The sequence below is a fragment of the Peromyscus eremicus genome, chromosome 5 (assembly GCF_949786415.1).
Source record: "Peromyscus eremicus chromosome 5, PerEre_H2_v1, whole genome shotgun sequence".
Lineage (NCBI taxonomy): Eukaryota > Metazoa > Chordata > Mammalia > Rodentia > Cricetidae > Peromyscus > Peromyscus eremicus.
In genome coordinates this window covers 9,539,476-9,566,666 of record NC_081420.1, presented here as the reverse complement: position 1 = coordinate 9,566,666, position 27,191 = coordinate 9,539,476, and the positions used below count along the sequence as shown (strand labels likewise).

The window sequence follows — 27,191 nt, the reverse complement described above, 5'->3', positions numbered from 1 at the left end:
AGCAGGCTCTTCCCCCGCCCTCATGGTGACCTCATCAGAAGGCGGGGTTCGGCGTCCGGATTTTTGTCCTACCTGCTCTTGTGCCGGTTGGTATGGCGGCTCCCGGTCCTGTGAATCCAGAGGCGTCATTCGATCCGTCCAAGAGCCCAGTCATCGAGGGCTTCAGCCCCACGGTGTACAGCAACTCAGAGAGCTTCAAGGAGAAATTTATTCGCAAGACCCGTGAGAACCCATTGGTCCCTATAGGTAAGTGTGTGCTTTAGGAACCGAAGACCGAGGCGACAGTGGTTTCCTGGGGGAATGAAATAGGGAAGGACCAGGTACGCTTTGGGTATGGGAAGGGGAGCTGACCGAAGATATGACGAAAGGATGGGGTGGGGAGGACTGAAACGGATCGGAACATGTCGCGGGGCTTGATGAAGCCAACTCTAGAACAACCCACTCCCGCCCTCCTGTTGTCGTCTACAAATCATGGCTCTGGGAAAGCGGGGGCGGGGTACATCCTCAAGGAACCTGCGGGACCCAACCTGTTGCCCCCTCTGTGTGTTGCCCTCCCCCCAGGCTGTCTGGGTACGGCGGCTGCCCTCTCCTATGGCCTTTACTGCTTCCACCGCGGCCAGAGCCATCGCTCCCAGATAATGATGCGCACCCGGATCGCTGCCCAGGGTTTCACGGTCGTAGCCATCTTGTTGGGATTAGCGGCGTCTGCTATGAAGTCTCGACCCTGAGTGTATGGTCGGGCCTTGAAAGCTCCATGGAAATCATTATAAAACCCAGGAGCAACAAACAGCCCTGTCAGATTTATTCCGTCCTTTTCTGACAGTACCCTATTGTCATTTGGGTGAGGGAGTGGCCGGTTTTTGTGACTGATTTCTGCCTCCTCTCCATCCCCTCCCAAAATCCCAGGTTCACTTCAATTGGGTTGCATACTAAAAATTTGTGATGCGTCCCCTTAACTACTTACTTAATAAAACCTTAATACACTTGTAATGTGATGAATTCTTTCTTTAATCTCACTCCCACGGTTAAAACCATGATTTTTGGTCTATGGTTCTTTGGTTTGGTTTGTTCGTTTTTTTCGAGACAGGGATTTTCTGTGTTGCTTTGCTCCTTTCCTGGATCTCGCGCTGTAGACCAGGCTGGCCTCGAACTCACAGAGATCCACATGCTCTGCCTCCTGAGTGCTGGGAATAAAGGCGTGCGCCACCGCCGCCCGGCCTGGTCTATGTTTTTAGGAAGGAACAGGATGTTGGTAGGACTGGCCTTTAGAAATCACTATAGCATCAACTATTCTGAAGGTTGAGGGAGAAGAATCTTGCCTGTGAGTAAATTCAAAAGTTCAAGGTCAGCTAGTAGACCCTGTATCAAAATTTAAAATGGTCTGGGGCTACAGCTCTGGTACAGAATGTGGTCCTTGTGAGGCCCTAGGTTCAATCTCCAGTCGTGAGAGAGGAACACTGAGCCTAGTGCCACCCAAACTTTCCTGGTAACAGTCAAATCACATGGCCACAAGTTAAAAGGAGAGATTCCCAAATGTTCATCCTTGGGATTCTAGTTTAATGAGCCAAAATTGGTTTGGTGGAATAGGGGGAACTTTGCCAGCAACTTTCAGGTTTCTATAGCCTTTGGATAAGGGCTGTCATAGTCCTGTTGGATGGAGTCGGTATTCAACACTCAGACCACCACCATTCTCTGTCTACTTCTTACTCCAGTTCTGCCTCCTTTGAGACCCTCAGGCTCTGCCCATCTGTATCATCCAGCTTTTGACACTGAGTCTCAACAGGCATTTGTGGCCTGTGGTCATCAATGTGTTGACTTGAGGAGCTGAGCTCCTCCTGTGTGTGACTTTGACCCTCTCAACACCTGCTTCAAGCTGGGAAAAGGGAAGAAAGTGAAGATCCATTTCTTGTGCCTGACATGTCTTAGATCTCTGAGTAGAAGGTCCATGACTAGAGCCAGGTGTTTGCACCTCCATCGTGATCTTAGCTGTGAAGCAGATTGCCAGTGCCGAGCACTGCATCCTGAAGCCCACCAGATGCAAAGATAGGGCATACAGAGCTGAAGATGTCACCACTTTTAAAGGTTATGTTCACTGTGTTAGTGTTTTGATGCCCACCCCTAAAATACAGTTGAGAGTTGAATTCCAATTCTCAATTCTTTAGGTATTATTTTGGCAATAGGGACTTTATATCCATTAATAGTTAAAATACAGTCTTTAAGATGGGCTTTAATCCAGTTAGACTAGTATCCATATTTTTTTAAAAATTGGACACACAAGACATATGTGGAAGGAAGATGGAATCAGAACTAGAGGGCTGTATCTGCAAGCCCAGGAAGGCCTGAACTACTGGAAGCTAGAAAAGAGGCACGGGTCTTAGCTCAGCAGCCACAGGAGGAGTGGCTTGGTGGTTCCCTGATTTGGGAATTTAGCCTCCAGAACTGTGAGACAATAAATTTCTGATGCTCTAAGACACCTGGGTTTTTGGTACTTTGTTATGGCAGACTTAGGGAACTTGTACTGTTGGCAGTTACTGTAGATCATAATGGCTTAAATGTTCTGTTTTACAGCCTCTGCTGAAGGGGAAGGAGGTGTGGTCATTGTTGTTTATCCCAAGTCCACAGGAAGGAAGGGCTGAGGAGGGGAGGTACATCTGCAATGCAGCAGGCCCTGCCACATCTTAGAGGGCCCTGGTCACTCCCAAGAAAGAAGGTCTGGCAGGTGATGTACTCAGTCTTAGACACCACCGTAGAGGCCACTGGCCTCAGCTGCTTTCTACACTGCAAGCTGATTCTGTTCTGGGAGCCTGTTTTCTTAGAAGAAACCCTACCTTCAGGCTTGTTAAAGAATCACAAAGAGCAAGGCTGCAAAAGTGTTCTGTGAGAGCTTGTCTTTCCTCTTGTTGGAGGAGACAGCAGACATAGTTTGGGGTTCCTACTTTCAGCTGGGAGCTCCCGAGTTTCCAAGAACACATTATTACCTCTTAAGGGCACGAAGCTGGGAAAGTTCTAAGCACAAACTGAGCCCTGACACCAGTTGCAGCTTCCAGAGAAATGAGGATAATAATAAATAAGTGTAAAAAGAGTTAACATACCCTTTAAGCCAAGAAAAAATACATCAGGAGGGACAGTCACAATTGAGTGGACTGAGAGGAGTCATGAGGGGCTGGAACATGGGGCCAGGAGGGAGTTGGGGTTGAAAGGGGTAAGGGTCCCACTTCCCAGCTCCCAGAGATGCAGAGGAACAGAACAGGCTGTGTGTGACAGCTGCCAGAGGAAGTTCCACCCTGGCTGAAGCAGCTGCTCCTCTGCCCCAGCAAGGCCCATGCTTTGTGGCCATCCTTATGGCAGGCACCTAGCGGGACAGCGGTGTCTGCTTTAGGGACATGAGCACCGAGCGCAGGCGGGACACATCTTTGCACTGCTTGCTGCTCTTGGGGTTGAAGTCACACAGCTGGGCCACCTTCTCCCACTCTGTGCCTGGGGTCTCCTCCTTGGATTCCTTCACAAACGCCTCTTCAGATGCCCTGAAGGTGGAGAGAGGACAGAGGTTTTCATGGTTGTCTTCTCTTGGGTTACTAATGTTCTGCCCCCATCAGTCTGGTGTGTAGCCTACTCTGGGACATGAGCAGAAGTCTCCCCAGCCCTGTGTCCTTTTACTTCAGCCACCAGGAACAGTCTTGACATAAGAAACCTAGGCCTAAGTGTGGAAGCCTAAGTCATCTAGACTCAGGGCTTTTGAAGTGTCCCCCCCTCCTCTGAGGGTTTCTCACCGCCTCGTGGCCTATTGCTGTTTGTTTGAGCCTGTGGTCCACTATGTAGCCCAAGCTGCTCTTGAACTCTTGAGCTCAAGAGATCCTCTTGCCTGAGCCTCCCCCGGGGGAGATTACAGCTGTGCACCACTGCACCTGGCTAGCTTGTTCTTGTCATTTCATTCCCAGAGTGGGCTTTACCTCCTCAGCAAGGCCTTCCTAGCCTGGGCACTCTGTTCAGTCTCTCCCTCCTACCTTCCCTTTTGTTTTTGTTTGTCTGTGTTTGTTTAAATGGGGTTTCACATAGGCCAGGCTAGGTGCATAGCCAAGGCTGACCTTGAACTCCTTATCTTGCTGAGATTACAGGTGTATGCCATCACACATGGCTAGCTCAGTATCTTTCCATCATGAGTTCCCACAGTGGGGTTCCTGGTACAAAAAACCACCAGCTTTTTTTTTTTTTTTTTTCCTTTCCCTTCTTATTTTTCAGTACTAGGGATTGAACCTGGGCCTCAGACATTCTGGGTAAGTCTACCACTGAGCTGCGTCTCTACCTCTCTACCTCAACTATTTTCAGTACTTCCAAGACCTTGACCAAGACGACCTGCCTAATCATCTAGTCAACTATGTAATGGATGTAGGATTCTCTACAAGCATGTCTGACTACAGAAACCTTCTGAGCTCAGAACAGTCCTGTCTGGATGGAGCCACAGCCTGGGGAAGGTGCTATTGGAAGCTTTGCTTTAGTTGGAATCATGTTAGGATAAAAGCTGGGGTGGTCTCTGCTTCAGGAGTCTGCTTATTTTGATGATACTAGGTGTTGAATCTCTGTCTGTCTGTATAACAGGCAAGAGCTCTACTACACTTAAGAATTTCTGGTTGACAGTTTTGAAACTCACTGATTTATAGAGTGCTCAGCCATAAATGGGACATCTATAACACACTCCAAGGTTCAGTGACCATAGTGGAAATAGGGCAGAAAGATCTTAAAGAGCCAGAGGTCAGGAGGAATGGAGAGAGACAGTGTCTTCTGGACATGACAGGACCCTTGCAGTCATGAACTCACAGTAGCTGTGGTTACCTGTACAAGATCAAACTAGTCAACATTCTAGCATGGAGTGGGAGAGGTTCACGAGCTATATAGACAGTCTTCTGGGGGAGGGAAAGTCAGTTTTGTTTAAGGGCGTGGCTCCCGATACGTCCACACTGAGGAGTTTATGAATACACAGGTTGGACTCAGTTATTTGGGAGGGGGAAAAGGGATACAAAGTTGGGGGTAAGTTGGAGGTGGATCTGGGTGATGGCAGAGAGCTCTCCAGGTGATCTCACTGTGCTGTGCTACTAGAGGAACTGGCCCAGGCTCAGTGATGTGACCATCTGTCGTGATCTTGCCTTTCTGCAGTATGCTCAGCTAGCCTGTGAGGAGACGCATGGTCCCCACTCTTCTGATCTGTTCTCTGACCTGAGCAGCCAGTGTGGTGACAAGTCTATGCTGTGTGAGGCTGGACAGTGAGTGTGGATGCAGGCTTTATCCTTAGAGCTGCCTGTCAGGGTCAGGAGGCTCCCGTCTGTCTTTACTGCTAATCCGTGGGCTATGCCTCGCAGCATGGGCATCACCCTGGAGCTTGTTAGGAACCGGCTGAGCCTCACCTCAGTCCTGTGGAACCAGAATCTGCTGTGCTCAAGCCCCCTTGGAAATACGTGGGCAGGTGGAAGGCTGAGAAGTCTCGATTCCAATTCTGTCTCCTTCGGAGCCTTCTTGGGTCCTCTGGACCAGTTCCGTGGGTCCAATAGGAGCACTGAACCCAGTAGTGTTCTACAGCACCCACACCTGCCAGGTATCCCTTTCCCGTTAGAAGCCTCCGTGGCTCCCCCACTGCCTTGAGGGTCAAATCTAAGTTTCTGAGCCTAGCACAAAGGAGAGGGAAACTGCCCCCCCCCCCCCCCCCCCCCCGCTTCAGGTTCCATCCATCCTACAAACCCAGCCTCAGTCCCCTCTCGACTTCTGCCCCAGCCGCTTCTCCACCTAGAGTGTCCTTCTCAACCCTCACTACCCAGCAACTCATTTTTAAGTCTTAAGGTGCAGCTGGGGGTCATGAGTCTGAATCAGGCACTGGGTCCCCAGTGAAGAGGGTGGCTTCCAGAGCTCATAATGTAATGTATTCCAACCCAGGAGCAACTTGCAGGGGAGGGCCATGTGTCTCCTCTCTCGGTTTGACCAGTGACCGGCATAGCATTAGCACCAGCAGGTAAGGGCCAGATGGGAGAGGAGGGGCTGAGCGGAAGGAAAGGAAGGTTGCTGCCTGCTGGGCCCTGTGCTGCGTACGGAGGGCCAGTCCAGTTGGCCCAGCTCCAGCGGGAACAGTAAGGGAATGTATGAAATGAGTAAACAGTCCTCAGAAATCACTTTTCACTGTAGCTTCCCCAATACTGCTGTCCAGAACACACCACCTATCACCTGGGGCTGGCATAAGCGGAAACCTGCTTGCCATCCCGAATCCAGAGCAGCACAGTTCCAGCCAGTTCAAACCCAGAGGCACAGGAGAGGAGCTGCTGTGGAGTGGGCAAGGGTTCCTGGTCAAGTCAGCGTGCCTAGGGGTCGGGGCAAGGGGTTGACACATGAAGACATCTCTTACTGTTTATGCCTTCAGCACTCTATGATTGGTATTGGACCAATAAAAGTCCTCTTCTCACCTACCCATCCCCAAGAAGCATCTCAGAGAGGAGCTAGGCTGTGGTGTCCTCTGCCCCTCCCATGTGAGGCTGGGTAATGCATCCCCTCCTCCGCCCCTACTTGGGAACTCCAATGGGCAAAGCTGCCTCCAGTTTGCTGGAGGGACAGACAGAAGGATGGAAGGCAAGGACTGCAGCAGTCCTGGAGTTTGCCTCCTGCTCTGACCATTGCTCTGCCCAGCCACATTCATTGATACCACACAGACAAGAGACTACAAGACCGCTGGGCTGCCCTCCACAGCTGCCCCTGCAGAGAGCAAAGGAGACACGTACACATAGCCAATGATATGCGCGTCTGGCTGCTGGTAGAACGCTTTGTCAGCGACCCTTGAGGAGAAAGTTAGGAGGAGGAGTTAGGTGGGGGAAGACAGACAGCAAGACAGGCAGGCACAGGGTTAAAGAGAAAGAGAAACAGTGTGTTAGTACCTCCGTAGGAGACATGTTAGGAAGTACAATTTAAAAGCTAACAATTACCCATAAGAGAGTGGGGAGGCCTGTACCTTTGATGGCTCCCTACTGCTCAATGAGGTCTCTTCCCAGGGCCCTTCCAATGTCACTCCCATATGCCACCTACTTCCTAAAACCATTCCTTCTACATTTTGACTCCCTGTAGACCAACACACTACATGCTCCCAGGTCTAGATTGTTTTGCCGTATATCAATCCTTCTTTCCTAATGAACCATAGTCATCCTTTGAAGACAAGTCTCCAGGCCAGTGGTTCTCAATCTTCCTAATGCTGGAACCCTTTAATACAGTTCCTCGTATGGTGAGCCCCAACCATAAATTATTGCATTGCTACTTCATAACTAATTTTGCTACTGTTATGAATCGTAATGTAAATATCTGATATGCAGGGTATCCGATATCCTGGGGGTAGGGGGAGGTTTGTGATCCACAGGTTGAGAAACACTAGTCTAGACACTGATTCTCCTCTAGCATGCTAATAACTTCTTTGCTTCTGTGGTCTTCATGCACGAGGCCCCGGTGGATCCAAGTTTGGCTGTACATGTGTGATTCTCTCCTCTGAACTCCTCAAGGACACAGAGGGTCCTCATGTGACAGCCAGTGTCCAGCTCTACATGCAGTGTTTTGACTGCCTTTCCCTCCCGGGAAGATCTTGTATCTTGAAGGGCACAGCATCCAAAGCAGGAGAACATCCGTTTCCACAAATGTGTTCTCTGGTTTGCACCCGTGGCCCTGCCAGGCTTGTGCTCTGCAGGATCAGCTGCTACCCCTGCGGTCCCTGTGGTTAGATGCAACTTCCACCCTTGCTGGGTCCCAACACAGCAGAGCAGCAACCTGAAGTGCTGTTCCCGTACAGGGTGTGTGTCCAGTAGTACAGCCAGAACGGAGGGAAGCAGAGCTGAGTGGCAGGGAGACGAATGCTGACTGACTTGTTTATGCTCCAAGCCACTGCCCTGGGCTTTTCATTTATACAGGCCACTAATGTCCTTTCATCCCTTAGTCACACTGGTTTGAAGTACTGTCTCTGTCATTTCTCCAAGAAATGAAATCTAATTCTCAGGCTGGCTTTCCACTCCCTGCCAGGCCTGGGCCTTCTCTAAGTTACTTACAGAAGGCTCAGGGTCCTGGAGAGTCTAGTTACACTCCAGTCCTTGGCACCCATTCTGCTTCCTCTCGGTCATGGAGAGGGGTAAGGGCTTAGGAGTGGGTGTGCTATGAGGAACCCTAGGCTTCTAGCAGCTCTTTTCTCCATGACTACATCACCCATCTCAAAACAGTCCCCAACACCACTCCCTTCAATGCCTCCGTGGCTCCCTTCAGGTTCTCACAGCTCCCCTCATGTTCTCACGGCTCCCCTCATCTTCTCACAGCTCCCTTCAGGTTCTCACGGCTCCCCTCATGTTCTCACGGATCCCCTCATCTTCTCACGGCTCCCCTCATGTTCTCACAGCTCTCCTCATCTTCTCATGACTCATGTTTCCATGGCTTCCCATAGTCTCCTTAGCTCCCCTCAAGTCCCCTCATTCACTCACCTGTTGTTGATCTTGTTCTTCTCAACTTGTTCACTTTGGCGCTGGTTCCACTCCTCTAGGTCCTTTTTGGCTTTCTCTCGCCACTCCTGTTCAGTCACCTTGGAGGCAGCGTCTGTGAGCCCGGCAGGAGAATGAGTACAACTTTTCTGTGCAGAGCAGCCACCCCAGATGCTCCACCCCTGGCCCACCCTCAGCCAAGTGGGCCTGCCTGCACAGACCCCAAGGCATCCCACTGCCCATGTCCCAGAGGCCACCCCGCTGGGATCAGCTCTTCCCAGCTGTTTCCCAGCTGTGCCCTCACCCAGCTCCTGCAGCCGTTTCTTCTGCTCCTCTCTCCACTTTCGGATGCTCTCGGGTTCCTGAGTCAGCCTGTCCGCCTGGGCAACCGCAGCGTAGCCATCGGCAGGCCCGTTAGCCTCCTACAACGTAAGCACAGTGTTCCCAGCCTGTCACGTCTGCACCAAGATAGCCCGCAAACAGGCCACCCACCCACCCCACCCTGCCGCCACCAGTGACTGTACCTTTACACTCTGTGTTCCCTCGGCCAGCACCACTGCTCCCATGTGGCCTCAGGCAGGTCACTCAACCTCTCAGTGCCTGATCATTGTCTCAAGCCCAGACAATTCATTTATACTCCCTTTTGTCGATCATAAAACAGGATACATTATAACATCCACTCCCATAGAGTTGATTCAGAATGAAATGAGTTCTAAAACTAAATTTGGGGCTGAAGAGATGGCTCCATGGTTAAGAGCACTTGCTGCTCTTTCAGAGGACGCAAGTTCAGTTCCCAGCACCGATATGGGGGCTTACAACTGTCTGTAACTCCAGTTCCAATGGATCACATTGCATGCTGGTGGTGCACATACATACATACAAGCAAAACACTCATACACATAAAATAAACGTTTTTTAAAAGCTGTAGATGTCATCTGTCTTGCACACAATGAGCCCCTTGTGCTACTACCATCATTAAAATCTGCTACATTGTGCTACATGATGTTTTACACAGTCTAACATGACCTCATTCCTGATGTGCTCATTTGTCCATCAGAGTGCCACCTTTGTGACAGCAGGGACCTTTTCTGTTACGTTGTGTACAGAGCCCACCATGGTGCCTGGCACACAGGAGACAACAGACATTGCTGAGTGAACATGCAGCCCAGAGACAGGCAGAAGAAGCATGACTAAAGCTTTGCCATGGCAGTGGGGAGGGAACGGCTGCAGTTAAGTGTTGTGGGGTATTTGTACACTGTGTGAAGATGTACTTGTTGTGATTGGTGTGATAAAGAGCTGGATGGCTAATGTCTCGGCAGGATTTCCAGGAAGAGAAAGTAAGAGCAGGAGGAACTGAGGCGTGCAGGAGACACGGAGAAGAGACAGGAGGTGCAAGATGGAAGAGAGGACACACCACGTGATAGAGCATAGATTAATAGAAATGGGTTCATTTAAGTCATAAGAGCTAGTTAGGAACAAGCCTAAGCTGTAGGCCAAGTTGCGTAATTAATAAGAAGTCTCTGTTGGTGGGACAGAAAAAGACTCATTACAGTTAAGAGCATGACTGCTTTTTCAGGGGACCCAGGTTTGGTTCCCAGCACCCACATGGCAGCTCGCAACCTTTTGTCACTCCAGCTCCAGAGGACCTGACACCCTCTTTTGGCCCCTGTAGGCTCTGGGGAAGACTTGCATGCAGGCTGTGGTGGTTTGAATGAGAACAACCCCTATATTATCATATATTTAAATGCTTGGTCCCCAGTGGGTAGAACTGTTTAGGAAGGGTTAGAAGGTGTGGCCTTGGAGAGCTGTGTCACTGGGGGCTGGCTTGGAGGTTTCAGAGCCCACCTCATTGCTAGTTAGCTCTCTCTGTCTCATGCTAGTGGCCCAAGATGTAAGCTCTCTGCTACTGCTCCAGCACCATGCCTGCCTGCCTGCTGCCACACTCATTACCATGATGGTCATGGACTCTGACCCTCTGAAGCTGTAAACCCCAAATAAATTCTTTCTTCTCTAAGTTGCCTTGGCCATGGTATCTTATTACAGCAATAGAAAAATAACAAGACACAGGCACAATACTCATACACATAAATAATAAAACCTTGCTGTGGTAAACTTGGGCTCTAAAGCCATACAGTCCCATTGCTGGAAGCTGGAAGATGTGTGTTTGGCTGGGTGAATTCCTCAACATATCAATCCTCACAGAAAATGGGATTCATAGTAAGATGGCCTCTCAGACCTGATGCTGGAATTTGATGCAACAGTATTTGCAAAGTATTTTTTTCCTTTGTGTAGAGACAGGGACTCATGTAGCCCAGGATGGCCTAGAACTTGTTCTAACTGAAGATAACCTTGAACTTCTGATTATCCTGCCTCTACCTCAAGAGTGCAGGATTCAGGTGTGTGCCAATCTAGCAGGTTTATTCAGTGTTATGGATGAAACTCAAAGCTTTGTGCAGACTAAGCAAGCACTCTACCACAGAATGATGGCTCAGTGGGTCGTATTAGAATCTTTTTTTTTTTTTTTTTTTTTTTTTTGGTTTTTTGAGACAGGGTTTCTCTGTGTAGTTTTGGTGCCTGTCCTGGATTTCGCTCTGTAGACCAGGCTGGCCTTGAACTCACAGAGATCCGCCTGGCTCTGCCTCCTGAGTGCTGGGATTAAAGGCGTGCACCACTGCCACCTGGTACATTCTATTTATTTATTTGTATGTGCCAGAGAGAACCTGAGTGTCGGGGTCAGAGCGCAGCTTGAGGGAGTTGGTCCTCTTCTTCCACAGTGTGAGTTCTGGGATTGAACTTGAGTCCTCAGGCTTGGCAACAAGTGCCTTTGCTGCTTTGCCATTTCACCAGCCCATCACTGTCATTTTTTCATTCCCATTGGACAGAAGAGAACACCAAGGCCAAGAGAGCTGGGTAGATGTAGTGGGGTTCAGATCTGTTGACAGTTGCTACAGCTTGGGACAGAAGTGTTGGGGGTTGTGCCCTTTGGGTCAGTATGAGTGGGGCACCTCTAGTCTGAGAGACCCTTTCTTCCTGAAGGAGGGGAGTGTAGATCCTGCCACCATGCCTGGCTGGTGCTCTGCCCTCCACTTTTCCTGTGGGCACTGACCCCACAGGGCTCCTGCCGTGTACCCTGCCTCCTTCCTCCACCGTAGGCATTTCCACCTTGGGATCCCCTCCTCCTAGCATGTTCCAGGCCCTCCGCTCCAGGCTCCTCCACCCCAGCGCCCCATCACGGTCTTCTCTACCTCTACTATCCACCCACAGCTCCCACTGTGCGGGGCAGGACCTACTTACACTACAGCTCCCTCTCTTCCCCCAGATCTCGGTTCCCTGTCCTCCTTCAAGCATTTACCCAACTCTCAGTATCGCTGTTGTTTACTGTCTTTCCCCCACAGGACAGCGTCGGGGAGTCCTCTGTCCCACCACTCTCCTGAGCACACAGTAGGTGCTCAATGAGCTGTGGCTGAATGCTCCAAGACCCCAGAGCTAGCAGTATGTGGCTGTGGGAAGGAACTTGGTAAGCAGTTCTGTGAAGCAGCAGGGTTCCATGGCAGGTGTGGAAGCAGTGAGGGCAGGGCCAGCCCTGGGCCAAGTGCCCAGGTCCAAACATGCCCAGCCCTTGCACCTAGGACTGGCTGATGCCTCTTTCCTACACAGAACCACACCTCATCAGACCGTGTAGTTGAAGCCAGAACCTTGTGTGTGTCCTTGATTTTTTCCCTTATCTGTCCCATGTTCAGTCTAACAGGAAACTCTGTTGGCACTCTCTAAAATGTGTCCCCAGGCAGATTACCTCCCTTTCTTCCCTTTCAGCCCCTGGTGACTTTGTCCTGGATTCAATCCCCATATGCAAAATGACCCATGCAAAGCCTAACTAAAATAACGTCCTGTCCAGTTTTAAAATGTCCCAAAAGCCAGGCCTAGTGGCGCATGCCTTTAATCCCAGCACTCAGGAGGATCTCTGAGTTTGTGGCCAGCCTGGTCTACAGAGTGAGTTCCAAGACAGCCAGGGCTGCACAGAGAAAGCCTGCCTCAAAAAACCAAAACACACACACACACACACACACACACACAGACACACACACACACACACACACACACACACACACACACACACACACACCACTACCACCACCACCACCAACAACAACAACAACAACAAAACCCAAAGGCTTTCCACTGTAATTTGAATAAAAATCCAAAGTGTCTGCTCTCTCCTGCTCCCTGATTTCTGTTTTGGTCAGTGTACTCTTGACACACTGTCCTTGAACAATTCATCTGGTACCTCCCCACCCCAAGTGTCCTAGTCTGGAGCTCTCTTCCCCTTAGATCTAGGGCTCCATCTTCACTGATCTTCTCTGTCTAATTCAGCCCAATGCTGGGAGAGAGGTTTCCCACTCACCATGGCGGCCACTTTTGCTTTGTTTCTTAGTAACAGAATAAACTCAAGTCCACTGAGCTACATCCCAGGCCTGCCCCTCCCACTTTCCTTTTAAATTACTTTTATTTATTTTATGTGTATATGCACACACCATGGTGTAAATATGGAAGTCAGAGGATAACTTGCAGGAATTAATTCTCTCCTTCCACCACGTAGGTCCCAGGGATCAAACTCAGGTCATCAGGATTGAGGACAAGTTCCTTATGGTGAGCCATACTGCTACATTTTTCCTCCCTCCCTCCCTCCCACCCTCCCTCCCTCCATCCCTCCTGCCCTCCTTCTTATTTTGAGACAGGATCGTGCTAAGTTATCTAGTTTGGCCTTGAATTGTTGATCCCCCTGCCTCAGCCTCCAAGTAGCTGAGATTACAGGCATTTGCCACCACCCTGGGCTCGAGCACTTTTCTAAGCAATTTCTCTACAGTTAGCCTTCCTTCTGTGTCTCCTCATCAGTCACTGATCCTGAACTATGAAGTTATTTCCACAACGGTGGCCTCTGTATTGAACATATGCAGAGTTTTGTTTCTTGTCATTATTTCCTAAATAGTATCATGTAACAACTACTTACAAAGCAGTTACATTGTATTAGGGATTATTCATAATCTAGAGATAACTTAAAGTACACAGAAGGATGAGTGTAAGATGGATGCAAATTTCCCCACACACATTGCTGGAGATTGGACCTGGGGCCTTGGAAGTGTTCTACTAAGCCACACCACAACCCCAATACTTCACCATTTTATTACAATAACTTGAATCATTGGATTTTTTATCTCCAGAGTTCTGGACGAATTCCATTTGGATCTCAGGGGACAACTGTATCTTACTGTCCTCAGAGCCCTTGTTACTGTCTGAAATGGCTTACTTGTTTACATGGTTACTTTTTGCCCTTCCCCTAGCCCTCTAGCTACCTAAAAAAGTATGCTTCACAGGACTGGAGAGATGGTTCAGTGGTTAAGAGCACTGACTACTTTTCCAGGGGACTCAGGTTCAATTCCCAGCACCCACATGGCAGCTTACAACTGTCTGTAACTACAGCTCTGGGGTTTTTGACACCCTCACACCGACATACATATAGACAAAATACCAATACACATAAAAATAAATAAATCATTTTTTAAAAAGTATGCTCCATTAAACTAGAGACTGACTGTCTTCATACAGCATCCAGAGCAGGAGGGCCTAGATGAGGATTTATTGAGGCCAGGGACACAGCTCAATGGTAAAGTGCATCCCTAACAGTCACAAGACCCTGGGTTCAAGTTCAATCCCCAGTTCAACCAAAAGGACAAGGAGAAGGAAGAGAAGGAGTAGAAGGAAGAGATAACTTATTAAATCACATGTGTAGGTACTTATGGACAGGAATGAACAAGATAACCTGTCTTCTGGCAGCTTGAGATGGGGAGTCCCTCAGAGATGAGGACCACAGCTGATGGGGTGTACTGTAGTACAGGACAGGTAAGAGATCAGACAAAAAAGGCATGGCCATTCTTGTCTGAGGGAGAGAAGATGAAAGGATAGGGAAAAGGCATTGTAGGCTAAGATCTAGCTAAAGGACCAAGTAGGGCCAGTGCCTTCGGGAAACTCTTAAGCCTGTGTAGGTGCTAGCCTATGCTAAGCCTGTGTGGGTGCTAGCCTATGCTAAGCCTGTGTAGGTGCTAGCCTATGCTAAGCCTGTGTGGGTGCTAGCCTATGCTAAGCCTGTGTAGGTGCTAGCCTATGCTAAGCCTGTGTGGGTGCTAGCCTATGCTAAGCCTGTGTGGGTGCTAGCCTATGCTAAGCCTGTGTGGGTGCTAGCCTATGCTAAGCCTGTGTGGGTGCTAGCCTATGCTAAGCCTGTGTGGGTGCTAGCCTATGCTAAGCCTGTGTGGGTGCTAGCCTATGCTAAGCCTGTGTGGGTGCTAGCCTATGCTAAGCCTGTGTGGGTGCTAGCCTATGCTAAGCCTGTGTGGGTGCTAACAGGCATAGGAAGAAGAGTGAGGAGGCACTGGAGAAGCGCCCTGGGCAGCATCTCCTCCTGTCTGTGTTATTACACTTCCATCATCTCCAGAAACCTCACCTAAAGTTAGGATTCCAGAGCACTTGTGACTAAATGGATGTCTCTGATCGTTATAATTCCCCTTAGAAAGTTTTATTGCCCGTGTTTTATAGGTAAGGGGACTCTGGTTCCAAAGTGCCTCGCCACCCTTGGCAAGCCAGGTTCAAACTGAGTAACTGGGTGTGAACATGCTTGCCACAGGACAGCTGACAGGAACACCGCTGCTTCCGTCTGATGGCTCCTGCGCTGCCCTTTGTTCCCTTGGTCCCCTCTGCCCACCATCACCCCTGTGCTGGGGACTGAGTCCAGGCCCTATGCATGCTAGACAAATACCCCACCACCCAGCCACACACCCAGGCCCCAGTCTAGCTGCTGGGAAGTGATCTTCTCAAGATTAGAGACTTTGTTCCTTCATGGTCCCTGCCTATGAACGTGTGTGTGTGTGTGTGTGCGCGCGCGCGCACACACACACACACACACACACACACACACACACACTTTGCTGCCTCCAGGCCACTCCTTAGCTCACTTAGTGAACAAGTCAGTAACTTATAAGAAGCTGCCATGGGTTGGGTGGTGGTGGCGCACGCCTTTAATCCCAGCACCCGGGAGGCAGAGGCAGGTGGATCTCTGTGAGTTCGAGGCCAGCCTGGTCTACAAAGCGAGTTCCAGGAAAGGCACCAAAACTACACTGAGAAACCCTGTCTCGAAAAACAAAAACAAAAACAAAAAAAAAAAAAAAAAGAAGAAGAAGAAGCTGCTGCCATGGTTACAGAGTACTTTTCCCAACAACCCTGTGGGAACAGCAGGCCAGGGCCTTGAATTCCCATTTTACAAATGAGAAACCAGGCTCAGAAAGGTTAAGTCACTAACCCAAGGTCATCCAGCTGGGAAAGCCAGAATATGAATTGTAGGCTTCCACTGCTGTCTGTGGTGTGGGGATGAAGCCTGGGCAGCCCCTGGAGCAGTTCTACTACACACCCAGGGCACAGTGTTCTACAGGAGGTAGATGTGGCCTGTTCCAGGGCCAGGACATGAAGTCTGCCCAAGCTGGGACCACTTCCTACACCACACAAGAGGCCACTGATGTGCTATGTTTGGGAGTTAGGTGTGACTCCCGTTTAAGAAATCATCAGCCCCATATCTGTTGCCTCTTGGGGCTTTGCTGACACATCCCTCTATACAGCAGACTCCATAGGCACTCTGGGTGAGCCCTGAGCCAAATGTCATATCTTCCGTTCCTTCATATATGCTGTTCCCTCAGCCAGGACCAGCAGTGCCTCCCTAAGCAGCCTTGAAACCCACTTCCCTATTGGGCTCCCAGACTTCAGCTCCTGAAGTTACTGATGCCATGTAACTGGAACAGCCATTAAACCTCCTGGAGAAGAATGGGGATAATAAAAGAAACTGCGTAATAGGGTATTGGGAGGATTAAGTAGGTTAATCCCTGTAAAGCTCTCAGTTGGTTTTGGATACAAAAACACTCAAGCTGTTAGATTTTATTTTTAAGGGCCTCAAAATGTGCCCCATGCCAGCCTTGAACTTATGACCCTCCTATCTCAGCAGTACCCTCAAATCCAAGCTCCTGGGCAATCGTGACTTCTCTCCAGGTTTCTGGACTCCATTAGAAATGAACTCTGGGGACACACACTCTATTGGCTTTGCCTTCACATCCACCAGCGAAGCCTGGGCCTGGCCCACAAAGAATGTGAGCCGAGAGGGGAATGAACAAATGGCTGATTATAAAGCCGGGGGAGGGCCCAGGAAAGGCGCTGGACATTGTATCAGAGAGGCCTGGCTTATCGAGCCTGTTCTGCCATGCACTGGGTGATGATTGTTGAGAAAAATCCCTTCCCTGGGCAACTTTGATTTCAAAACTGTGAAATGAGAGTGACAGTATCCCACTCAAGGAAACTAGTGAGGCTCATATAAAGCAACGGCCATGGAATCATCCTATGGCCCACTCACATAAAAAAAAAAAAAAAAAAAAAAAAAAAAAAAAAAAAAAAAAAAAAAAAGCATGACTACTCAGCCACACTGTCATGTGGCTAGGGCCCTCACTTCCTGACAGTGTGAGGACAGCAGGGTTGCTGGGAGGCAGGTCCTGAGAAATATTTCACTGGCTTTTCTCCTGGCTGCTTTGGATTTATTTTCCTGTCTGTGCTAGTGAGCATCAGAGGCCACACTGAGGCTCGTCCATATCCATTTGAGCCTCCTAGGTAGGAGACGGGGTCACTTCCAGAAGGTGTAGCAACCCAGGGCTACAGAGGCCATACTAGTGTCAGAAGAAGTAAGAAGTACTCTGAACTCCAGAGCTCCATTGAGGAAAAGGCTAGGCATGCCAGGAGCTGAAGGCAGGAGGCCACACAGGCCAGCTGGTCTCCACCCAGCCTCCTGCCACACACCCCGCCCCTTCTGAGGGACTTCTTGCTGGCCAAGTGCATGCTAAAACTCCAGGGATGGCCAGGATGATGAGGCATATCCACCTTTAGGCTTGAGCAGCTCAGGCTAAGCTGGGCTGAGCTGTTGATTCCTCTAAGTAGCTCACAGAAGAGGAGCAGAGATGCGAGGGTTGGGGGGAAGAGGATTGATGCTGGAGGTCGGAAAGGAGACGAGTTCTACAGGGGCCATCCATCCCTGTCCCTGTCCCCATGGGGCCAGAGGAGCTGGAATAGGTGCTGGTAGGCTTCCCTTCAGATTGTTGGGCCTGAGGTTTGTAGCTGGTCACCCACATAGTCCACCAGGAAAGACTGAGACACAAAGGCTCTTGGATGTGCTGGGTTTGCACAGGCCAAGGCTTCCACCCTGCAATTGCATGCCAAATACTGCTGTGCTCGTCCTAAAGATAGTTTTCTGGGTCCAGCAGCAGAGTGAAGGACAGTTCAGAGTGTACGCCCATGCAGGTAGGAAGGAGCTTTGCTACTAAACTAAGTGAACGTCTCTTCCATGACCCTCCCTTTCCCAGGGGGATTCTAGGGCAGCGTGGATGTGATGTTATTCACAAATCAAAGTGCCTTATAACAGCAGAGAATAAGAATTACTCCTGAGACTGTGCTCTTTCAGATCCCCAAAGATCTGATATTGGGGTGGGGGTTAGGGGTTCAGGGTCAGGAGAGCCAGATCATCCAAGTGAGGAAAACTCCAGCAATGACTGATGTCACTCTGTGACATCTGTGAATCTCAACCTGCTGTCAGTTGAAAAGTGAAAGTATGCTGCTCAGAATGTTCTAGATACTCTTGCAGTTCCAAGAGCTGCTCCAGCATGTCTACTTTAGAACAAAGACCGTTTGAGTCATTAAAATCCTTATAAGCGTTCTTAGAGCCCAGAAATGGCCTGTCAAAAGTCCTAACAGTACAAGAATAACACTTATTCCTTAGCTCTGCTATACTCAACTGGACATGAAGCTGAGGGGTCCTAGGGAGAGACTTTTCTAACTCCCTGATGTTGAGTCATTTTCCAGAAATGGGGCTGGGCAAGTTTCCCTGTCTAAGGACAAGCCCATCCCACTTACATAAGAAAGTATTGTTTATTCTTCCAGGACTCAAGAGGCCAACTCCTCCACAGGGTGGGGCTCAGGAGATCAGGAAGCTGCAGGCCCCAACATCAGAGCTTACCAAAGTTCACACAGTGGAGGCTAGGCCCCACCTAGACGTCTGGTGTTCTGGGAATGCCATTGGCATCTGCACTTTCTCAGTCTGTGTGTTTTTGTTTTGTTCTGTTTTGTTTTTGTGGAGATTTAACTTGGAGCTTCTCCACTGAGCTCCATCCCCAGACTACCTTTAACTACAACACCCTCTACCCTCATCCACATTTCCCTGTGGTGGAAATAGGAAGCCAGGGCTTCTCAGTCTCAGGACTACCATCGTTTACAACTGGAATGCCTTTCCCAAATATTTTGTGCAAACAGTTAAAGAAATGAAAGTGATGTGCCATGATGTTATATCATTCATTCTGCACATTGGTTTAATCAGGGCATGTATGCCTATGGGGACAGGAAGCTCTGGTAGCCCTTTGTGACAGGAGCTTTGATTACCAGTCTACTGAGGCCCCTGATTCGGGACATTTGGGCTGTTTCTAGTTTGTCTCTGTTAGAAATCACCCTGCAGAGGATCTGGGGATCCTTTCCCAGTTATCCACTTAGGAGAGACTCCGAATGTAATCTCCCAGTCGAAGAGTCCAGCCAGTTAAAGTACTCAGTTCAAGTCAGGCCAGCCTCCACCAGAAGCACCTGCTTGGGCAGAGCTCTAATTCCTTCACCCCATGCCACTCCTTCCTGAAGCTAGATGCCCCTGAGGACAACCTGAGCGACTCATCAGTCACTGTCTCCAGTGGTCCCCTCCCCAACAGGACAAGAACGCAGTAACACAGCAAGCAGCGAGCCCTAAATGACCTCCGGTGGAGACAAGCTCCTGAGCCTGGGGCAACCTGTCTCACCTCTGCTTACCTGAAACACGTCCCCATTGACTGTAGTCCCCATGTCCTCGGAACCAGCTGCAAAGAGCAAGGAGACAGGATCATTCATGGTCCAGCTGACAAGCACAGGGTGCCCTATGGTGGCCTCTGGCCAGCCTGTGCATACACCCATGGGTGTACTGACACCCTCCCCCACAAACATAATGGATATGTAAACAACGGAGACCCAGACCCTGACTGTTCCCTGTGCACCCACTGTCACACTTAATGTTTACTACAGCCCTGTGTTAAAACTTAGTGACCCATTTTACAGATTTTCAAGTGGAGGCTCAGAAAGCCTATTGTGATTGCTCAAGATTACCTAGCCAGGGCACTGTTCCTTACCTACCTGAAGTCAACTGTGGAGCTGGGACCTGGTAAGTAGACAGGGGTACTGCAGGCTTAGGGAGAGGCCACCAGGGATGAGGAAGAGAGGGGTCTGTGTCTCTGCATGTCCTGGTGGAACCTTGAGCAACCGCTCTGCCTGGGAGAGCAGGACTCACAGCTCCCCCTGGGCAACACTTGGCCTATTTTCCTCTCTGTGCCCCTCCCAGGGCTTCATTTTGCCTTCGCAGTGACTCCTCCCAGCCCCTCTGTCCAACATTAGTTAGTCACAAATTACCTGTAGCTCCTGCTGCAACAGTGACTCTCCAAGTTGCCTGCCCCCTCACTCCTATGCCAGCCCAGCCTGGGCCCTCACCAGCTCATACCTACACACCTGCTTTGGTTGGTCTGTCCTGCTGGTGGCAGACACCCAGAAGAGCACCATGGCTGTCTTCTTCAGAGCCGTGCCCATGCTGGGGACCTGGGCCTTTGTACAAGTTGTCACTAGATGCTGAATAAACAAATGAATTCTTTTTTTCTTTTTTAAATGGTGTGCAACTCATTTAATGCATATTTTTCCCTAGCTAAGGGCTCCTGCATAGAGTGGGCGAACAGAGACAGTTGGCCAACTGAGAGCTGAATTGCTCTTTGGGGCTCATTGTAATTGGTAAGGCCTCTCTGAAAACTGTCGTGCCTCCTAGCTGTGAGCCGAAGCAGGGCTTATGTAGTCACCACAGGAGGACAGGGCTGTGAAGAACAACAGTACTTCCGGCCTGAGCCTGGAAAGACTGAAGGGGGTACTCCTCCTAAAGTCAGTCGTCTGCCACTGATATCAATTAGAACTTATTTACAGTGTCCAGCCGTGATAATCCAGATTTCTAGGACAGCTCTCCCCTCGCCCACTCAGGGTTTCTACTGTACAGGAGGCCTGCTCTCTAAATGAGGGTGAGCCCAAAGGGGATGGGTGGCAGCAGCCTCCTCAGAGGGGCTTCTGGGCAGCTTCTCTACCTAGCCTTACTTGCCAGGGTCCCTTCCTGATGCTGTGTGCCTGTGGGGACAGCCTTTGGAGAAGTTGCACTACCTCTCTTGGCAAGGCCACATGAGTTTCCTGGTGCCCACCTCGGCCTCCAGAAAGATGGAGCATGGTCAGCCTCTTTGGGACCACACACGCACCCACTCAGAATCACCAGAGTCTAATCCACAGTGTTCTCTGGCTCTTACACATTTATGGTCCCGAGTCTACAACAGAGCCCACAGAACAAATACAGCAATGCAAGTCCCAAGGATAAGCTGTTCCCTGTGGGGCCTCCTCAGATGCCTGGCCCGTTTGGGAATCCAGAACATTCCCGTGACCTTCTGAGGCCCAGCAGGGGCAACAGGATTACACAGAGCTGGCCCATAAGTCAGTCAGGCTAAGAGCCCAGAGAACTGGGTGTGAAAGCGTAGACCATTTGGGCCCTACCCAAGGCTGATGAATGGAAACAAAGTGTCCATGGCTAAAACCCGCTGCAGATCTGCTTAGAGGGAAGGCTCCATGGGGCTCCGGGCTCAGGCCTACACCAGACAGGGCTTTCCCCAGGGCCTACTGAGAGCCAGCATTAGTGAACTCGGCATGGGAACTGCTCCTCAGGAGACTCCATTGTCTAAGGGGAGGTCACTCGGAGGTATGCCTTGGGGGCTGCTGTTGGACCCAGCTTCTTCCCAGCTCCCAGAAGGCCTAGGCCACTTCCCTCGGACCGCCAAGGCTCCTGCCACTCCCTGCAGCTCAGAGGAGGGTGGCTGCCTGTGCTAGGCTTAAGAGCATCAGGTCCATTCTGTTCGTGCCTGAACACCCGCTGAGCTCCATCCTGAAGTACCTCCTTGTTCCCCCAAACTGCCACTCAGGAGGGCAGCTGGGCACCTGCAACATCAAATGTAGGAGTCTGGAAGACTCTCAGAGGGCCGTGTCCCTGGCGGCTTCCCCAAGGATTATCACCCACTGTTTCTCTCCACATCATCTCATATCTAGGGCCAGGCAGTGCCCTACCGTCCAGATTGTAAGTCCCTGGAAAGACCACAGCTTGCTAAATCCCAGGCCCGTATGGCCATCCTCAGCCTGAACTCCATCTGCCTTTCTCATGAGTTTCTAACGACCTGAGACCTCCTCCTGCTAAGGGAAGTATGTTCTCAAGGGGTAACTGGACAAGTGAGTTCCATGGAGGAACCTGAGCAGGTTCCCTGGGAAAACAAGGGCCTTGCTGAGCAACTGAGAGCTGCTACTGTAGACCTGTACAGCTGGCTTGGTTAGGCCCCTGCTTCTCCTTGTCACATCCAATCATCTCCTAGGCAGACCTCCACAGTTAGTCTTTGGAATAACATAGTATGGAGCTAGGAGACCTGAAATCAAGCCCCAGACCTCACTCATGGCTGTGTGACCCGAGTTTCTTCTTTTTAATTATTATTATTTACACTTTATTTACTCATTGTATGTGTGTGTGTGTGTGTGTGTGTGTGTGTGTGTGTGTGTGTGGTTTTGGTGCACACATGCACGTGAGATATCTCTTATCTGTGGGTTCCAGGAACCAAACTCAGGTGTCACCAGGCGGATTCACCTTTACCCACTAAGCCATCCTGATAACCCCTCAACTGGGGATGGCAACACAGCAAAATGTTGAATGGAAGAAATCTGACTGTTAACGAACCTTGTGAACATATACATATAATATTTACTTGCAACAAGCCCATTGAACCTCCCTAAAATTACAACAAAAAAATGAGAAACAAGGTCTATTAGGAGTGTTCCCAGGAAAGTCCATGTTTTTTACTAAATATTTATAAGAAATTGTTTCTTGAGGAAGAAGTATAGATGATAAACATAACATTGCAGGAAACAGGTCCTGAACCCTTATGTCTGAAGCCATCCACAAAGGTCCTGGGCCACCCTTGTGAATCCACTAAACAGTTAACCAACAGGAAGGGTAGGACTCATGGCCCTTTGTGCCCCTGTCCAGACTAAAGCCCGACACATGGAAGACTGTGTGGTCAGGGGACGAAGGACTCCGAATCGGACAAGGGGTTTAATTCTTGGTTGCTACTTCCTAGTTGTTTTAACAGTGTACCTTTTGAGGCTTCCCGTGGCCAGTTCGGAAATGGGTTCAGTAACGTCTGTGAAATTATTAAATGTAATTAACATGTCTCCTCCACTGCTGCAGGACAGCAGGTGGTCCCCAAGGAAGAGCTGCGAGTTCCTGGAGTGCCCCCTGCTTCCCAGCAGAATGCAGGCTAAGCCCTGGGTCAGGAGGACTGCGTTCGTCCCACACCTGTACCACTTAGCTAGGACACTGGGACAGAGAATGACTCTCAGAACTGAGCAGGGGGAGGATTCCAGAGCCAGACAGTGGAGGAGCTGGCCTGGGGATAAAATGTCACGACTAAATTCCTGTCCCCAGAGTCAGCGGATCCAGTCTCAGCTCAGACTCCAACTCATTTCCCGGCTCCTCCCTGCCTTCCCAGGCCCCACCGACACACACAGCCCCCAGGGTGCCCCTGGTCAGCCCAGATAGCCTGGCTCCAGACTACTGCAGGGAGGGACCCAGGCCGGGTCTGCCCGAGACTGGGCCTCCTGCCCCCGATGCTGGCCTCAGCCCCCGGTTCCAGGCCGCTGCGCTGACTCACCCCCGCTCGCGAGTCCCGGCTGCGCAGAAGCCACCTGGTTGCCGGCAGGTGCCCCGAAACCCGGGTCATTCTCGATGCCAGCAATCTCACTCTCCTGCTGGGCCAGAAAGGCGGCCGCCGGGTCCTCCTCTGCGGCCTCGGGGGCCCCGCTCTCCGACGACGAGAAGAAGCCGAAGTCCTCAGCCATCTTCCCCGCGTGGCTGCTGTCACCTCCCGCCCGCGCCCGCGGCCCGCACTTCCCGTCACCCGCCCGGCTCGCCTGTCACTGCGGCTGCAGCGGCGGCGGGAGGAGCCGCGGCGGGAATGTGGTGACGTCAGCGGCCGAGGGCGGGGCCCGCGAGGCTCGGTGGTCGCCCCGCCCGCGGCGCAGGCCCCCGCAGCCGGTGGCTCGCCTCGCCAGCTCCAGAGCGCTGGGGTTGCGCGGGGCTGGCTCCGGGTCCATTCACCGAAAGTTTCTTCTGGAGCCGATTTTATGAGCTGCGTGACACGACCGTCCTCTTCCTGCGTGAGAGGAGGGAACCGAGGCTGGGAAAGGCTTGCGTACCCGGTCCGTGCAGCAGAGCCTTGTTCACTTGGCCCAGGACTGCGTGTAGCATCCCGCCGCCCTATCTGTGTGATGATCCCCTGAAATCAGGATGGTTCCTCTCTCTCTGTGTCTTGGTGCTCATGAAGACAACTGGCCCATTGTTTTGTCTCTGGACTTGAGCTCTTACATTTCTTTATAGTTATTCAGATTTAAAGTGACCCTGAGTTCTTAGCGCAGAATGTCAATTTGTTCCTTTATTAGGTTCACGTTGATTACTCTGTTAAGGTGGAGCCTGCTTTCTCCACAGTAAAATTGCTATTTTCCTAAGTAATTAATATATGCATTGAGACTGTGCAGATTCTGTCATGCCTCAAACTCCCACCTCAATCTTCTTCTTTTTTTTTTGAGATGTAGCCATAGGCTGACCTCGAACGCTTATATAGCCAAGGCTGGTATCAAACTAGTGACCTTCCTGCCTAGTCCTCCCAGATGCTGGGCTCGCAGGCATGCGTGCATCATGCCTGACTTTTTTTTAAATAGAGTGTCCTTTTTTATTCTTTGACTATCTCATACATGCAAGTAGTGCATCTTGATCATTTCACCCCCTCTCCTATGTCTCACTCCTCCCAGGTACAACACATCTCCCTCTCCTTTATATCCTCTCCTTTTTCGTGTTAATAACCCACTGAGTTCAATTAATGCTGCCCGATGGGATGCTAATCGATCGTATTGATCTTGGGCAGGTAATCATCGCTGCAGTGAGTTCATGGTCTGTGTCAGCCCCGGAACAGCATTTCACAGCATGCATCCTCATCCTCTGGTTCTTGCATTCTTTCTTCCTCCTCTTCTGCAGTGTTTCCTGGCCCCTGGTGGGTGGTGTTGACAGAGATGTCCCATGTAGGCTGGGCATTCAGCAGTCACTTATTCTCAGCACTTTGACTAGTTAGAAGTCTGCATCAACTGCTGATCACTGCAGAGAGAAGATTATCTGGCCAAAGCTGAGAGCAACACTAATTTATGGGTTTAACCAGAAGTACTTAGAAGGCAGTTGGACAACAGCAGTAGGTTCCCTTTAGAGCCGGTGACCTCTTGAACCATGGGGCTTTTGACTAGTTTACACTGCCAGGTATGAATTCCGTCGTGTGGCGCGGGCCTCAAATCCAACCCCAAAGCAATGGTTCTCCCCATAGCCTTCTTGCCGCTAATACACCACTGAGACCATGGCTGGCTTCTCTCTCTCTCTCTCTCTCTCTCTCTCTCTCTCTCTCTCTCTCTCTCTCTCTCTCTCGTCAAGTTCTCACTATGCAGCCCTGGCTTGCCTTGAGCCTGCTCTGTAGACCAGGCTGCCTCAGACTCACAGAGATCTACCTGCTTCTGCCTCCTGAATGGTTTCTTTAAACTATTTTTTTAAAGTTTTGTGTATGCGTGTGAAGGTGCCTGCAGAGACCAGAGGTGTAAGATCCAGATGCATAGGAACTGGAGTTACAGGAGGATGTGAACTGTCAGATGTGGGTGCTGACAAATGAACTCAGGTCCTGAAAGAGTAGCATGTGCTCTTAATTACCATCTCTACAGCCCCAGTGGGAAAAATGACTATAGGAATCAACTGTTACTGTTGATGTCTTTTCCTCCCCAGAAGCCTGAATAGCACCTACTAGCACATGAAAGCTCTATGCTGTGAATGTAACTACTAGCTCAATGAATAAATGAAGCATGCCTTCACCCAAAAGGTTTCTTATGTCCTTTCTCAGTCAGCTTCAGTCTACCTCAGCCCATTCCCAGGACACTAGTGATCTCCTTTCTGTTACTAGAGATGCTTTCCTTATCAACTCTGTGAAAAATTCCTTTACACTGTGTGAGTATATGTCACTGGGATTGGTTTAATAAAGTCGCTGACTGGCCAATAGCTGGACAGGTAGAGGTTAGGTGGGAGAGCCAGACTAAGAGAATGCTGGGAAGAAGAAGAAGAAGAAGGGAGAGGAGTCTCAGTGTTGCCAGGCAGATACAGAGGGAAGCAAAATGGACATGGCGTGTTGAAAGGTACTGCCATGTGGCAGAGGATAAAAAAGAAATATGGGTTAATTTAAAATGTAAGAGTTAGCTAGTAACAACCCTGAGCTATTGGCCTAGCATTTCTTATTAATAAATAGTCTCTGAGTGGTTATTTGGGAGCAGCTGCTGGGACACAGAAAAACTCTACCTACACAACTCATCTGTGCTATTTTTATTTTACTTATTTATTTATTTAGGTTTTTCAAGAAAGAGTTTCTCTGTGTAGCTTTGGTGCCTGTCCTGGATCTTGCTCTGTAGACCAGGCTGGCCTCAAACTCACAGAGATCCGCCTTGCTCTGCCTCCCGAGTGCTGGGATTAAAGGCTTGTGCCACCACCACCCAGCTGAAAAAAAAAATGATTTTAAAGATTTTTTTTTTAATTTATGTGGATTGGTATTTTGCCTATGTGTATGTATGTGTGAGGGTGCCAGAACTGGAGTAACAGAAAGTTGTGAACTCTGTGTGGTTGCTGGGAATTGAACCCTGGTCCTCTGGAAGAGCAGTCAGTGCTCTTAACTGCTGAGCCATCTCTCCAGCCCCTAAATAATTTTTTTAAGATTTATTTATTTATTATGTATACAGTGTTCTGCCTGCATATATGCCTGCATGCCAGAAGAGGGCATCAGATCTTCATTACAGATGGTTGTGAGCTGGGAATTGAACTCAGGACTTCTGGAAAAGCAGCCAGTGCTCTTAACCTCTGAACCATCTCTCCAGTCCCTAAATAAAAATTTTATAAAAGCATTATTTAGCTGGGCAGTGGTGGTGCATGCCTTTAATCCCAGCACTCGGGAGGCAGAGACAGGTGGATCTCTGAGTTCGAGGCCAGCCTGGTCTACACATAGAGTTCCAGGACAGGCTCCAAAGCTACACAGAGAAACCCTGTCTTGAAAAACCAGGGGGGAAAAAAAGTATTATTTATTTATGTGTGTACATTTGTGTGTGTGTGTGTGTGTGTGTGTGTGTGTGTGTGTGTTTTCACATGTGTATGAAGAGACCAGAAGAGGCCAGTGTTTTCTATCACCCTCTATCTATTCCTTTGAAACATGCTTACTCACTGAACCTGAGATATGCACAAGTCTTCACCTCTCTCTTGACCACTTTTTGCCACTGTGATAAAATACTCAGAAAACAACTTACAAAGACTGAAGATTGCTTTTGGTCCATGACTCCATTGCTTTGGGGCCTCTGCCCAGTGAGGTCAGCATCATGGCAGAGAGGGTGTGG

At 49.9% G+C, this 27,191-nt stretch overlaps 2 protein-coding genes across 2 annotated transcripts; one reads left to right on the top strand and one right to left on the bottom strand.

The window, feature by feature from the left end:
* Higd2a (HIG1 hypoxia inducible domain family member 2A) lies at positions 1-990 on the top strand. Its single transcript, XM_059262917.1, has 2 exons — positions 1-246; positions 562-990. Exons 1-2 carry the CDS (start codon positions 93-95, stop codon positions 726-728), a joined length of 321 nt encoding a protein of 106 aa, XP_059118900.1. The 5' UTR covers positions 1-92; the 3' UTR covers positions 729-990.
* Positions 991-3,068: 2,078 nt separating this feature from the next.
* Positions 3,069-23,675, bottom strand: Cltb (clathrin light chain B). The gene is made up of 5 exons (XM_059262915.1): positions 23,387-23,675; positions 19,401-19,447; positions 8,782-8,899; positions 8,481-8,592; positions 3,069-3,524 (listed from the first exon to the last, which is right to left on the bottom strand). Exons 1-5 carry the CDS (start codon positions 23,571-23,573, stop codon positions 3,353-3,355), a joined length of 636 nt encoding a protein of 211 aa, XP_059118898.1. The 5' UTR covers positions 23,574-23,675; the 3' UTR covers positions 3,069-3,352.
* Between the last annotated feature and the right edge of the window lie 3,516 nt (positions 23,676-27,191).

What these genes read in the sequence shown, in the direction of transcription:
- Cltb (XM_059262915.1), bottom strand. Translation starts at nt 23,573, where the DNA reads ATGGCTGAGGACTTCGGCTTCTTCTCGTCGTCGGAGAGCGGGGCCCCC. An exon ending in GCCGGGACTCGCGAGCGGGG is followed by an intron (nt 19,448 to 23,386) that starts GTGAGTCAGCGC and finishes TGCTCTTTGCAG; the next exon opens with CTGGTTCCGAGGACATGGGG. An exon ending in TCAATGGGGACGTGTTTCAG is followed by an intron (nt 8,900 to 19,400) that starts GTAAGCAGAGGT and finishes CTTACGTTGTAG; the next exon opens with GAGGCTAACGGGCCTGCCGA.
- Higd2a (XM_059262917.1), top strand. Translation starts at nt 93, where the DNA reads ATGGCGGCTCCCGGTCCTGTGAATCCAGAGGCGTCATTCGATCCGTCC. An exon ending in GAACCCATTGGTCCCTATAG is followed by an intron (nt 247 to 561) that starts GTAAGTGTGTGC and finishes CCCTCCCCCCAG; the next exon opens with GCTGTCTGGGTACGGCGGCT.